Source organism: Penicillium psychrosexuale (genome assembly GCF_028828465.1).
Source record: "Penicillium psychrosexuale strain IBT 29551 chromosome Unknown utg000003l, whole genome shotgun sequence".
Classification (NCBI taxonomy): Eukaryota; Fungi; Ascomycota; class Eurotiomycetes; order Eurotiales; family Aspergillaceae; genus Penicillium; species Penicillium psychrosexuale.
The window spans coordinates 4,583,801-4,597,069 of NW_026643188.1; the positions used below are offsets into that span (position 1 = coordinate 4,583,801).

The window sequence follows — 13,269 nt, forward strand, 5'->3', positions numbered from 1 at the left end:
ATTCATGAGCACAAGGCTAGGCTTCAGTAACATAGGGTATAGGAGATACAGAGTACAGCGCAACATTAGAATAAACACGAAACCTATAATAGATGAGAGTTTCTAATTTCCAATGGTTTCCTCTCCTAACTATCCATGGATGGATGCTATCTAAGCTTCTCCTGCAGTGGACCCTGCGGCGCTAATGCAAGACATACGCCCCTTCCCACGGGCCTCAATGTCGATCGTCTCCACATTCCTTTAATCGGCAAGCCCTAATGTGGCTGGGACTGTACTTGCCATAGGGCAAGATACTGAGGTCTCACACGTTCAACTTTACGGCCTCATCGCCTCAGACATCACTCAATATGGTAGTTCTCTTGCCGCATCATCCCCTCCCTGTCTTACTTTGTGGGCCAAAGATGTGTGGTTTGGCTGGCGATCACCCCCTAAGATCCGGGTCTTCCACCATACATCATTGATTATCTTTTCTTTTTGTTGAGAATACCATTACAGCCGACAGGAAGTTGTGATTGGGTCTAGGGGCTGTGTTCTACGGCCTTGTCTCGGAGTACCATGGCTTTTCTAGCATTTCAATGGCTACCGAAGCCCACAACACTCAAGGTCTACATGAGTCAACCTCCCAATCGCCTGACTACCCATTGACCTAAAAGTGAGACAATCTCTCCAGGCTTGCTACCGATCAGCACTCCCTATTTCTATATCAAGTTGTCCCCCTCTTCTCTACCCCCCTGCCCTACTACTAGTGCTCTCATAGTCACACGATAAGGGCCAGGGATAAGAGTAAAGAGGCTACCAAGTAGAAGTGGGCTCACTACACCAGACCCTGGCTTCGTAGCGCCCAATGGAGGGTGGAAGCCCTCCTCCACTATCCTTATCCGTGTGGTCCCAGGAAGAGCTATTGTTGGCTCCCCTCGCCCCCTCCTGTCCTCTGTGGGTTCGTATGCCCGAAGGATCACGAACTATTGCAATTTGCCTGTGTAACTTGCTTCCTAGGGATGGTCATTGGGTGATGATGAAGTAACTTATCGCTTTGGCCTAAATTCTCCCCGATGATACTGGTTCCAGGCTCTCAAACTCTTAATAATCTTCCGTACTTGCTTCAAAGTAGAGAACTTCTAGGCTCATTGCTAGGAATATTGGCGGTGGAAAACACATGCTAACGATAATTATTTTCTTCTTCCCATGGCAAACACAGGGCCAATATCTACTTAGGAATGGAATGTTCATGGCAATAGTCACGCCATCAAAGCTTCAATGCTCAAAGGGTATCCAATATAACCTCATTGACCTTGCATTCTCTTAAAACGCTCCTCCGCAGCCCTCGCTCTGCGCTCTCTCTCCAATCGCATCCTCATCTCAGGTGTCATACCTCTAGTCTCTTCATCTCTCCTTTCGGCTGCAGACTTCTCAACGGCGCCCACAGTACGACCGCCAGATTTAGTCGTTCTCGGCTTCGCCGCCTTCTCGGCCTCTTCGCGTTGTAGGCGATCCAACCTAGCCTTGCGCCGGGTGGATTCTTCCTCCTCGGCTATTTTGCGTTCTTTCTCAGCCCGGCTCTCGGCGTCGGCTTTAGAGACCGCCGATGGAACCTTGGCTGCCTCCCAGTCCCATTTTGACTCGCCGAGATCGTGGCGGGCAATGCGGAAGGCGTCGCGCGTGGCTCGATCGCCGGTGAGTTCGAATGGAGTTCTGCCTTCGTTGTTGACTGCTGTTGGATCAGACCCGGCTTTTGTGAGGAGGGCCGTGACTACGGCTGGTGCGTTGAGGTTTGCGGCGAGATGGAGGAGTGTAGGGCAGCGGAAGTTTTGTGGCGAGTCGGCGGGCGTAAAGGTGAAAGAAGAAGGTATAGAGTTGTTTGAGATATAGGACATGAGGGCGGGAACCTTTGAGCGGCGAATGAGCGCCTGCAGTTGGGATGTGTGCAACAAGGCAGCTTCCTCTTCTTTCGAGAGCTTCGGCTTCTGTGGTTGCGGTTTTTGGACGGGTGTAGATGATTTTGACTCCTGCTCTCGCCGCTTGGCTTCAGCCGCAGCCAGTGCGGCTTCGTCCACCTCGCTGACCTTCATTCTAGTCAACTCCTTGAAGGACCGCATGAGTTCCCCTTGAGTCGCTCGGCGGGTATTGAACGGGAACCCTCGTAATCGGGGGTCGTTCTGCCTGAGGACCTGTCCGTCATATTGACCGAAAAGAGTCTTGCGATTTGTCTTTCCGGTAGCTCGGACGAACAACAGCTCGGCCGTGTCAATCATCTCTTTCCACTCCGACAATACATCTCTGATATCCTTCTCAAGTGCAGCCTCGTTATACCGGCGCAGACTTGAACCTGCCGAATGGGCAGCACGGCCCGACGCATCACTGGCAGACTGTGAGCCACCCTGCTTTCGCCGCGTCGTGTATCGGTGGAACGTTTTGTGCGCAATGACCCGAGCCTGCCTGTCTTCAACTCCTCCTTGCTTTCGGTGAATCTCCGGTGCCAGCGAAACCAGCATAGCCGCGAAATGGCCACCGCCGATCATGCACATGAAAATATGCGGGCCCGAAGCAGCGGAGTCTTGGACGTTGCTTGCTTTATTGGCGCGCGCTTTGACTGGCGCAAGCTGCTTTCGTCGGAGAGTATCAACTAGGTGGGCGGGCTCGTCCTGCTCGGCATTTGAGAAAATGGCCCTGTAGACGCCTAGGGACTTGTTTGATGGTAATCCCGAGCTAGACAGCCAGAATATGGGGTGCTTCGGAGCGACTGGTGTCTCAGTCGCTTCCGGATCCTCGTTCGGGTGAGACAGCTTGGCCTGCTTCTTCAGCAAGGCGGACAGCGTTGTGCCCGCGGCCCCCTCTGCATCATCCTCCTCTGTCTCCGAAGACTCAGAACCAGATATAGACTCGTCTAGCTCTCCAATCGCCTTCGCGAATTCGATCTCTTCCAGAGGCGCATTCCCGCGCAGCTGGGCTTTGATGTTATACCGGTGATGGTCCGAGCGGACATGGCTGCGCTGTTCCTGTACACTGTTGTAAGAGACCCTGCAGAGGGAGCATAGGTTGGAGGTTGCGATCGCAGAGTCCTGTGCAGCTAGTTCGAGGTCTATCGGAGAGGGTTCGGGTTCTTGTTCGGCGACAGGTTGACTGGTCTTGGCCGTTAAGCTTGCAAGAAGTTCTGGCGGCAGATCGTAGACTGGAAAGATCAGCGAAATGAATCAACGACCATATAGGGCTTCGGAGGCGTACCATAAAGAGGCCTTTTCAGGAGCTCCTCCATTTGAGTCGTATCGACCATGATAGGCTGGACGGAGAATGTGTATTGAGATCGTGGTGCCCCTCCAATGACGCTGTTAAGTGGGCTCTTACCGCCTAGGAGCAATGCAGTACTATGTGGACTCTATGCGCTTCGCTCGCTTTTATGAAAAGATGCTGGATCTGCAATGATTTTGAGTCATATTGTGGAGCTTTGCTCAGCCTCATTTAGGTCCCTGAGAGCGTTCATTTTCCATATTAATTCCAGGCTTGTGGGCTGTGCTCGCAGATATTAACGAGTCGGCCTCCCGATTAGGAAATCAAACACATGGACATAGTTATATCCTCGGTATTATGTTTGATACCTTTGTAGGGCATGATTTATGCCGATGATTCTGATTCTTTTCTCTAATTTATCTCAATCTATGTTATGCAATCTTTTCTTTTCTAGTACCTGTCATCATCACGTGATTTTCGAATGCCGTTTCAGAATCACCTCGATCAATGGCCTATTAGCCTTATTAGTACACAAATTCAGTCCATCACCGTTTTTTCGCCCGTTCTGTAGGATTTCCGATTTACATGCTTCGCAGGCCGATTTGTTCCTTTTGGTAAATTCTCTCTGCGTGTTATGGTACATGCATATTTCAACAACATTCAAGGGAAAATGGCAAGATGACTCGTCGCTATCGACTGATAGCCAACGAAAACCCGTGGACCCTGTTTTATTCAGACTACCACATACAGCTAGTCATAAACCGCATCCACATCGTCGATAAAATAGCGCTTGCTTCCGAGGGCCCCGACGCAGGGAAGGTTCTTGTGGTGTTTGTTGACGAGTGCGGACGGGCAATCCGCTACTCTCGCCTAGAGCTGAAGGATGCAGCGGATATTGCATATCTCTCGAATTTCATGCTCAAGGAATATGGGTGTTGGGCCAATGCACAGATTGGCCAATCCTATGAATGGGGGGCGCCCTTGGGACCCCCCTATTGCGAGAATGGTGTGAGGTGAAAGATACCTAAGCTTCACTTCACTTCAGTAAGTTTCGAAAACTAGTCACACTCCTTGAATACCAGAGTTACTAGGGCCGGGGTATTAAGAACGGTGAGTCTCCGGTGATAGGAGTCTAAACGGAGACCTCAAGATGGGATGCATGGTGGAAAGCGGATTGAAATTGGAGACGTGACGAAGTCATGATCTAGGCACTGAAAACCCATGGATAACATCAGCAATACCTAAGAGTAGCTCCTACACGGGTTGGTATGACCAACGTCTCTTGGCCAATGTCATATCGGGAAATGTCTCTAGGAGTTGTGATATGAGGAAGCCAAAAGTCTTGGTAAGTAATCAACTGATTCTCTACCCACAGACGCCAACGACCAATTTGCAGGCCCGCAGAACTCGAGTCGTGGATTGAAGTGAGTCTTGTGTAAGAAGGGTCTATCTCCAAGATGGCTCTTCCTGCAATACCTTGCTCCTGGCTTGATGCCTGTCGACTCGTACGTGTATAGCCCAAGATTATTCCATTCCCACCGGAACCAGGAACAATATTTGCTATCTTTTGTGCGAGCTCTTGGGCACGTTTTTGATATCTGAGTTTGGTGGAAATGCCAAAGTACTGTCGGTCCCAATCTGTAGTGAAGGGTGTGAGGACGAAGACTTTGGGCGCGTAGATTGCATTCAAGACGCCGGGTTTATGGTCGGTCCCAATCAGACCAGTTATGCATTGTGCATATAATGTCCCATCTCGGAGGGAATTGAATGCATTCATCGTGAAAAAGTCGTCGTCGGTTGGATTGAAAGCTAGGTCAACGAACACAGGGCTTTCCCAAATGTGCGAAAGGTACACACCCTTTTCGGATGCTATAATCACCACTGTACATCCGTAAATGCCCTTTACTCCTACAGCCGAGTGACCAATTGATGGATAGTTAAACCATTGTGCAGACGCTGGTCCAGGCTGGTCAATCCAAATTGGCGCCAAGCTCTTGACATAGCTGCTGTAAGGAGGAGAAGCGCCCTGGAAAGCATATGCAATCAACGAACTGATCATCATTCTCTCACCTTGGCTGCTAGAGAGAGTTGTCTTGGAGACAGGCTGTGTCGGACTTGCAGCTCCACTAGTTGGAGCAATCTCACAACCCTCGGCTGGTAGAATAGTGGTAATATCCGTTGGGATCGACTCACAATGCTCGATCATGGCCGCCACTCCCATGCTAGCACTACCCAGAAGGCTTATTCTCATAGAGCTCAACTTTTCGCAAGTATCGGGAGGACATGGTACTGGAGTATCACCTGTCGAGGTACTGGAAAATGTGGTTGTTGACCCAGCGACAGAGTATTCAATAGTGGTAGCGGTAGTTGAAGGTAAGCAGGTTGTTGTTGAAACATTGGAATTGGTGTCAGAAGCTAATGGCTTCAGCATCATCCGTATCGATGCCATCTGAAACGAACTCCAACGGCACGTCCAGGCAGGACGATGTTGCTGCATCTGAGTTTTGGATAGAGGATGTTTCTCACCCACCGTAGTGGTGTATAGCATTCCTCGACTGCAGCAATATCGTAAAGCTAAGACAGAGAAACCTGTGGACTTGCTACCCAAGCTAGGTAGGTAGTGGTATTGTGGCGGAAGCAATATTCCCAGTGTTGGTACTTGCTGATGAGATCTCACTCGATAATGAAGCAATGGTTTTGCTATTACTTTTCGAGCAATGTGAATTTTGCATTGAATATCTTCGGTTCTGACAGAAGGAGTGGCAGAGTAGAGAAAGGTGTGCATCTCATGTCACTGATACCCAAGGTGGTAATTATTGGGGACTAGGCTATTGTGTTGAAAGAGCTATATGCAGAGTTCCTATTGAAGACAATGACAATAAAGTTTGTTTGCTTGGGCTTAGATACAATAGGATTGTGATCATTGTTATAAAGCACCCACTTTCTATCACTTAGAAGCTAATAGGCTCTACACTTTGGGTTATAAACAGTTCATCGAATTTAAGGGTGTATTATTGGAATCAGGAAAGAAGGGTCTCTGTCTCATTCGTAGGCCTGTCTTCCTGGTAAGATCTTGGTCCTAAGGATGACCTCGAATACGGAGTAGAATAAAGCTGACAAGCATGTTCATCAACTGACTGCGAATTTAGTGTAATAGGGTCAATTGATTTAGACTGAAGTTTGAATTGAGCAACGCCTATTAGTGTGTTAATTCTCAAGACACGTACATCGCCCAGTTAGCCGCTTGATGTTTGTCTCGGGTCTCGACGCATATTCAAAACCGTTCATCACATGACTAACATCACAAGGCCCATGCGTCTCTTTGGCAAACAGCCGCCCTCGTCAAGCTCTCATCTTAGACAAAATCCAATATACAGAAACGAGAATTTACCATCTCTGTGGGAAACATGTTTTCACAACAGCAGCGTCAACAGCAGCTAATGCTAAATGCACGCCAACGTCAGATGCAGATGATGGCTGCTAAGCAACAACCAAGCACCGGCCGCAACAGTGACAATCCTCTACAGCAGCAAATGCAGCCTCGGTCAGGGACAATGGGGTCCAAATATGATGACCTACCCATACTGGAGCCCACTGATGTTATCTTTATTTCTGAAGATCCTAAGTCGACTGGTCTAGTTCCCGCCTTCTTCGGATCTTTTGAATCCGCCTGCCAGCACGGCACCCTCTCCACCATTCAGTCCATTGTCTCATCCAAGAATCTCACACCTGCTTTTCTCCATCATGGTCTTACACGTGCCCTACGCTCCGGAAATATTGAGATTGCTCGCTATCTCTTAGATAGTGGCGCACCAATAGTTCGCGAAACTCCAAGCAATATCTTCTTTGTACCTTTGGAACAGCAAATTGCCCTCTTTGAGCTCTTTACCCAGTATGGATGGACTCCCAATACACCAGGCTACTATGGTAGTGTCCTGCTTCCTCGAATTATCAAGAACACCCCTCTTCTTCGTTGGTTCCTCGACCACGGAGCCAATCCCAACCATGGTGTGCAGCAGACCACCCATGACAGGTGTGGTGGGCCAGATACTTCCTCGTGTGCTGCACTTGAGGCAGCTGCAGGTACTGGAGGAGTTGAGGCTGTGCGTATGATTCTAGATGCGGGTGCTAACATCCAAAACGGTGTACCACTACACTACGCCGCCGGGGCTTGTCCTCCCGGTACGAATCCCCATGCTGGGAAAGTGGTACCAAGCCGTGAATTTGATACTAGCAGAATTCCAGTGATGGCACTACTGGTTGGTCGCGGGGCTGATGTAAATCAGAGAGAAGAGTCACGACACATGGTCGCGCAGTATGCGATTGTATATGCGGTGATGGCAGGAGCAGTTGAGCGGGTCAAGTGGTTGTTGGAGCATGGGGCAGATCCATATATAAGAGGGAACTGGGGCAGTGCAGCTGAGTATGCACGTACCTCGGGGAATGAAGAGATAACAAAGGTCATTGAGGAATTTACCCAGGAAAAAGCTTGAATTCTGCAGTTTTGATATAGCATCAATGAGGAAATATATTGTGCTATCATATTTCGAAAATTGGTTATTTGTCGAAGAAAGGAGACGAAACCATTAGTATAAAATATACAATAAACACATCAAGTTTGATGATTTTAATTAGCGACCAGCTTTATATGCTGTAAACAGTCCTTGAAGCCATCACACCTTCCGAAGTTGGAATACAACCCCGATAAGCCGAAATAGCCGCATCGGTATTAGTGCGCTTATCCCCGAGGATTACATCATTCCAGGTCACGTGTGAGGTCTGCAAAATTTGTATCCAGGAATGAAGTGTCTAGGAAGATATACGGAGTAGTCAATTTTATGTTACGCAAGTTTCATGCAAGGACTGTACATTACGGTGTAATCCATGAGTTCGACTCCATAGGCTCTAATGCGCACGGTAACCAGCCCCGATTTTCCCCATTCTGAAGTGGAGCGCTGCCCGTTCTTGCTTTTGTAAGCAGCCTAGCTTGGACCAACACCCCCGTTTTCTTCTAGTTCTCCAACTTTGTATCTTTTCTTGCTTGTGCATAGAAAGGCATACCGAGTCACTAAGAAAAAATGCTGGATGGCCAATCCCAGGCGGTCCTAGAGGCGTCCCGCCCGGGGCATCTCTTGCATTCCCTTGGATCGGCACTTGATTCGCGGCGACAGCCTTTCTGCACAGATAGCGAGGGCTGGGGCCCGCTCAGCTCATTGAGATTCGACCTGACACCATGCTTTCTTGACGTGATTGTGGCGATAGTGGCAGTTTGGGGTACGCTGAGTGGACTAGCTGCGTTGTGGTTGTTATTGTGGAAGCGGGTTCCGCAGCCCGTATCGAAGAATTGGCACTTCTACACCAAGTTGGTTAGTACATATCGGACATGCGCGCACACTTGTGGACGTTAATTTACTGACTGGTGTTTTTGTCATCCTAGGCTGTTCTTGCCGCTCTCATCATTGTTACCGCCCTTCAAGCTGCGATCCAAGTCGAATCAGAACCCAAAATCTTCTGGGCCGATTTTCGCTTCTGGTCCTCCATCTTGACCATCATCTCGCTGGGGGTGATAACTTCAGTGCAATATTTTGAACATTGGCGGAGTAGACAACCCAATGGGGTCGTCCTATTTTACTGGCTTTTCTTCATCATCGCCTACGCGGTCAAACTCCGGTCCCTGATTGCGCGCAAAGAATACATCGACCAACTCCCTTACTTTGTCTGCTTCAATATTAGCTTGGGACTGGCACTCTTTGAATTTGTGCTCGAATATTTCGTACCCAAGAAGCAAAGCGCATACGATGCGCTGGGAGATGAGGATGAGTGCCCCTACAATTATGCAGATATTTTCTCGGTTCTTACCTTTGGTTGGATGACACCGATGATGAAATATGGATACAAGAACTACTTGACTCAAGATGACCTCTGGAATCTCCGCAGTCGCGATACCACCAGAGCCACGGGCAATGCCCTGCAGGAGGCATGGGATGAACAGCTCAAGAAAAAGGAGCCGTCTTTGTGGACAGCACTCTTCAAGGCTTTCGGCGCACCCTATGTGCGTGGTGCGATAATCAAATCTGGAAGCGATGTTCTTGCCTTTGTGCAACCACAACTCCTACGACTTCTCATTGCCTTCATTGAGTCGTATCGAAGCCCGGACCCGCAGCCTGTTATCAGGGGTGTCGCCATCGCCTTGTCCATGTTTGTTGTTTCTGTCTGCCAGACGAGTTTCCTCCATCAATATTTCCAGCGCGCTTTCGACACTGGCATGAGAGTCAAATCAGCCTTGACTGCTATGATTTATGCCAAGTCTCTGAAATTATCAAATGAAGGGCGCTCGGAAAAGACCACCGGTGATATTGTCAACCACATGGCAGTTGATCAGCAGCGCCTTGCAGATTTGACCCAGTTCGGCACTCAGCTTATCTCTGCACCTTTCCAAATTACTCTGTGCATGGTCTCCCTTTACCAACTTCTTGGTCCGAGCATGTTTGCCGGTATTGGAGTCATGATTCTCATGATTCCCCTGAATGGTGTCATTGCTCGAATGATGAAGAAGTTACAGATCATCCAAATGAAGAACAAGGACTCGAGGACCCGATTGATGACTGAGATTCTGAACAATATCAAGAGTATCAAGCTCTACGCCTGGAACACAGCTTTCATGAACAAACTCAGCCACATCAGAAACGATCTCGAGCTGAACACGCTCCGCAAAATTGGAGCCACCCAGTCCGTTGCCAACTTCACCTGGCAGTCCACCCCTTTCCTCGTGTCTTGCTCCACATTCACTGTCTTTGTGTTGACGAATGATAAGCCACTGACTACTGAGATTGTGTTCCCTGCGTTGACGTTGTTCAATTTGCTCACATTCCCGCTTTCCATCTTGCCTATGGTCATCACATCCATTATCGAATCCTCCGTGGCTGTGAAGCGATTGATAGATTATTTTACCGCAGAGGAGCTACAGACCGATGCAGTTATCTTCCAAGATCCCGTGGCACATTCCGGCGACGAATCTGTCCGTGTTCGCGATGCCTCATTTACCTGGAATCGTCATAGTGGGGAGAGTGTGCTGGAAAACATCGATTTCAGCGCACGCAAGGGCGAGCTCAGCTGTATTGTTGGCCGCGTCGGCGCTGGAAAATCCTCTTTCCTCCAGTCATTGCTGGGTGATCTGTGGAAGAACCAGGGAGAGGTGATCGTACGTGGTCGGATCGCGTACGTCGCCCAAGCGCCGTGGGTTATGAATGCCAGTGTCCGAGAAAATATTGTCTTTGGACACCGATGGGATCCCTCATTTTATGACCTTACCGTTGAAGCCTGTGCTTTGCTCGATGACTTCAAGAACTTACCTGATGGTGACCAGACTGAAGTCGGAGAACGTGGTATTTCTCTTTCAGGGGGACAAAAAGCACGGTTGACTCTCGCCAGAGCTGTATATGCCCGTGCTGATATCTATCTCCTGGACGACATTTTGTCAGCGGTTGATCAGCATGTTGGACGTCACATCATTAACAGAGTGCTCGGCAAAACTGGTCTCCTCGGTGGCAAAACCAGAATTCTTGCAACAAACGCAATCACTGTATTGAAGGAGGCTGACTTCATTGGCCTGCTGCGGGACAAGACCATCATCGAAAAAGGAACTTATGAACAACTAATGGCCATGAAGGGGGAGATTTCCAATCTCGTTCGCTCTACGATGGTTGACTCGGACGACGAAGGTACTGCCAGTGGCTCTGAAGACCTTGCTAGCCCCGAAAGCTCAGTCACAACGGCCATCATCCAAAACGGCAATGCATCGGATAGCGAGGAGGCGGAACAACTTGGTGACCTTATTCCCATTAGGGCAGGAGGTGAGGCCCGTAGACGGACCAGTACCGTCACGTTGCGCCGTGCAAGCACTGTGAGCTGGCAAGGTCCCCGCCGCAAGTTGGGAGACGAGGAGAACGTTCTCAAAAGCAAGCAGACGCAAGAAGTTTCAGAGCAAGGAAAGGTGAAATGGGGTGTTTACGGTCAATACGCCAAGGATAGCAATATCATGGCAGTCGTGGTTTATTTGATTGCCATGATGGCTGCTCAGACTGCTCAAGTGGTGGGCAACTTCTGGTTGAAGCGCTGGACTGAGTGGAACGAAGCCCATGGAACCAATGCTCAAGTTGGCAAGTTCATCGGTGTCTACTTGGCGCTTGGCCTGGGATCATCTCTCTTGGTCATTGTGCAGAACTTGATCCTGTGGATTTTCTGCTCTATCGAAGCATCTCGGAAACTTCATGAACGGATGGCATTTGCTATCTTCCGCTCCCCCATGAGCTTCTTTGAAACAACACCATCTGGCCGCATCCTCAATCGTTTCTCTAGTGACATTTACAGAGTCGATGAGGTACTTGCTCGTACTTTCAACATGCTATTCGCGAACTCTGCCCGTGCGGTGTTTACCATGATTGTCATCTCGGCAGCTACCCCGGCTTTCTTGCTGTTCGTCATTCCTTTGGGTTATATCTACCTTAGCTACCAGAAGTACTATCTGAGTACCTCCCGCGAGTTGAAACGTCTTGACAGCGTTACCCGAAGCCCGATCTTCGCTCATTTCCAGGAATCTCTGGGCGGCATCTCGACCATTCGTGCCTACCGACAGCAGGATCGATTCGCCCTTGAGAACGAATGGCGCATGGATGCTAACCTCCGGGCTTACTTCCCATCCATCAGTGCCAATCGATGGCTCGCCGTTCGACTTGAGTTCATTGGTTCAATCATCATTCTCGCATCCGCGGGACTTGCGATTATGTCCGTTGCAACTGGCAGTAAAATTTCACCGGGCATAGTCGGTTTGGCCATGTCATATGCTCTCCAAATCACACAGTCCCTGAACTGGATTGTCCGCCAGACCGTCGAAGTTGAGACTAATATTGTGTCCGTTGAGCGAGTTCTCGAGTATGCCAATCTTCCGAGTGAGGCACCCGACGTGATCTTCAAGCGCCGCCCTGCCATCGGCTGGCCGGCTCAAGGTGCGGTGGAGTTCAAGCACTACAGCACCCGCTATCGCCCCGGGCTTGACCTCGTGCTTAAGGATATATGTCTCAACATCAAGCCCAAGGAGAAGATCGGTGTTGTTGGCCGAACAGGTGCCGGAAAGAGTTCGCTCACGCTGGCTCTCTTCCGGATTATTGAGGGTGTTGAAGGAAGTATCAGGTAAGGACATATGCCATCATTTGCCTTTGCGCTTTTCAAGCTAACAAAAATTAGTATTGATGGACTTGATGTGTCTACAATTGGGTTGACTGATCTTCGTGGGCGTCTCGCTATCATCCCTCAAGACCCGGCCATGTTCGAAGGCACTTTGCGTGACAACTTGGACCCTCGCAATGCCCACGATGACACCGAACTTTGGAGCGTTATAGGTCGGTTTAACATATTCTATTCAATTTACCGCCAGCAACTAACCGGTTTGCAATAAATAGATCACGCGAGACTAAAGGACCATGTCTCGAAAATGGACGGACAACTGGATGCTCAGATTCAGGAAGGGGGTAAGTGACTGCCTGCATCTAGACATTGCCTAAGGCATCCCGTCCCCTAACACATTTCTGCAGGCTCCAACTTGAGTCAAGGCCAGCGCCAGCTAGTATCTCTCGCCCGTGCTCTTCTGACTCCTAGTAATATCCTTGTTCTGGACGAGGCAACTGTAAGCTAATCCTGCCTTTGCTTTTGAATGACAGATTCAGCTAACCATAGCGATAGGCTGCAGTTGATGTGGAGACGGATGCGCTGCTGCAGCGCACCCTGCGCAGTAGCATCTTCTCTGACCGGACTATCATCACGATCGCGCACCGCATCAACACGATCATTGACTCAGATCGGATCATCGTTCTGGATAAGGGGCGTGTGGCTGAATTTGACACGCCTGCAGAGCTAATCAAGAAGGGCGGCAAATTCTTCGAGCTAGCCAAGGAGGCCGGCCTGCTCGACAGCGATGGTGGCATTGCCTACTCGCAATAGCGTATACTGCAATCGCCTGCAGTGGCCTCGAATCCCCGCGTTTCCTGT

At 49.5% G+C, this 13,269-nt stretch overlaps 5 protein-coding genes across 5 annotated transcripts; 3 read left to right on the forward strand and 2 right to left on the reverse strand.

Annotated features, from left to right (window-relative positions):
• Positions 1 to 1,283: 1,283 nt before the first annotated feature.
• N7518_005583 (putative C2H2 finger and ankyrin domain protein) lies at positions 1,284 to 3,271 on the reverse strand (the record flags this gene model as incomplete). Its single annotated transcript, XM_057186510.1, has 2 exons — positions 1,284 to 3,169; positions 3,223 to 3,271. The coding sequence occupies 2 exons, from the start codon at positions 3,269 to 3,271 to the stop codon at positions 1,284 to 1,286; spliced, it is 1,935 nt and encodes a 644-aa protein (XP_057043280.1).
• A 632-nt stretch (positions 3,272 to 3,903) lies between these two features.
• Positions 3,904 to 4,242, forward strand: N7518_005584 (uncharacterized protein; the record flags this gene model as incomplete). The annotated part of the gene is made up of 1 exon (XM_057186511.1): positions 3,904 to 4,242. The coding sequence occupies one exon, from the start codon at positions 3,904 to 3,906 to the stop codon at positions 4,240 to 4,242; it is 339 nt and encodes a 112-aa protein (XP_057043281.1).
• Positions 4,243 to 4,456: 214 nt separating this feature from the next.
• On the reverse strand, positions 4,457 to 5,674 carry N7518_005585 (uncharacterized protein; the record flags this gene model as incomplete). The annotated part of the gene is made up of 1 exon (XM_057186512.1): positions 4,457 to 5,674. The coding sequence occupies one exon, from the start codon at positions 5,672 to 5,674 to the stop codon at positions 4,457 to 4,459; it is 1,218 nt and encodes a 405-aa protein (XP_057043282.1).
• Positions 5,675 to 6,632: 958 nt separating this feature from the next.
• N7518_005586 (ankyrin repeat domain-containing protein) lies at positions 6,633 to 7,718 on the forward strand (the record flags this gene model as incomplete). The annotated part of the gene is made up of 1 exon (XM_057186513.1): positions 6,633 to 7,718. The coding sequence occupies one exon, from the start codon at positions 6,633 to 6,635 to the stop codon at positions 7,716 to 7,718; it is 1,086 nt and encodes a 361-aa protein (XP_057043283.1).
• Positions 7,719 to 8,303: 585 nt separating this feature from the next.
• Positions 8,304 to 13,221, forward strand: N7518_005587 (ATP-binding cassette glutathione S-conjugate transporter YCF1; the record flags this gene model as incomplete). Its single annotated transcript, XM_057186514.1, has 6 exons — positions 8,304 to 8,591; positions 8,663 to 12,414; positions 12,469 to 12,623; positions 12,684 to 12,752; positions 12,816 to 12,907; positions 12,964 to 13,221. The coding sequence occupies 6 exons, from the start codon at positions 8,304 to 8,306 to the stop codon at positions 13,219 to 13,221; spliced, it is 4,614 nt and encodes a 1,537-aa protein (XP_057043284.1).
• Positions 13,222 to 13,269: the final 48 nt, after the last annotated feature.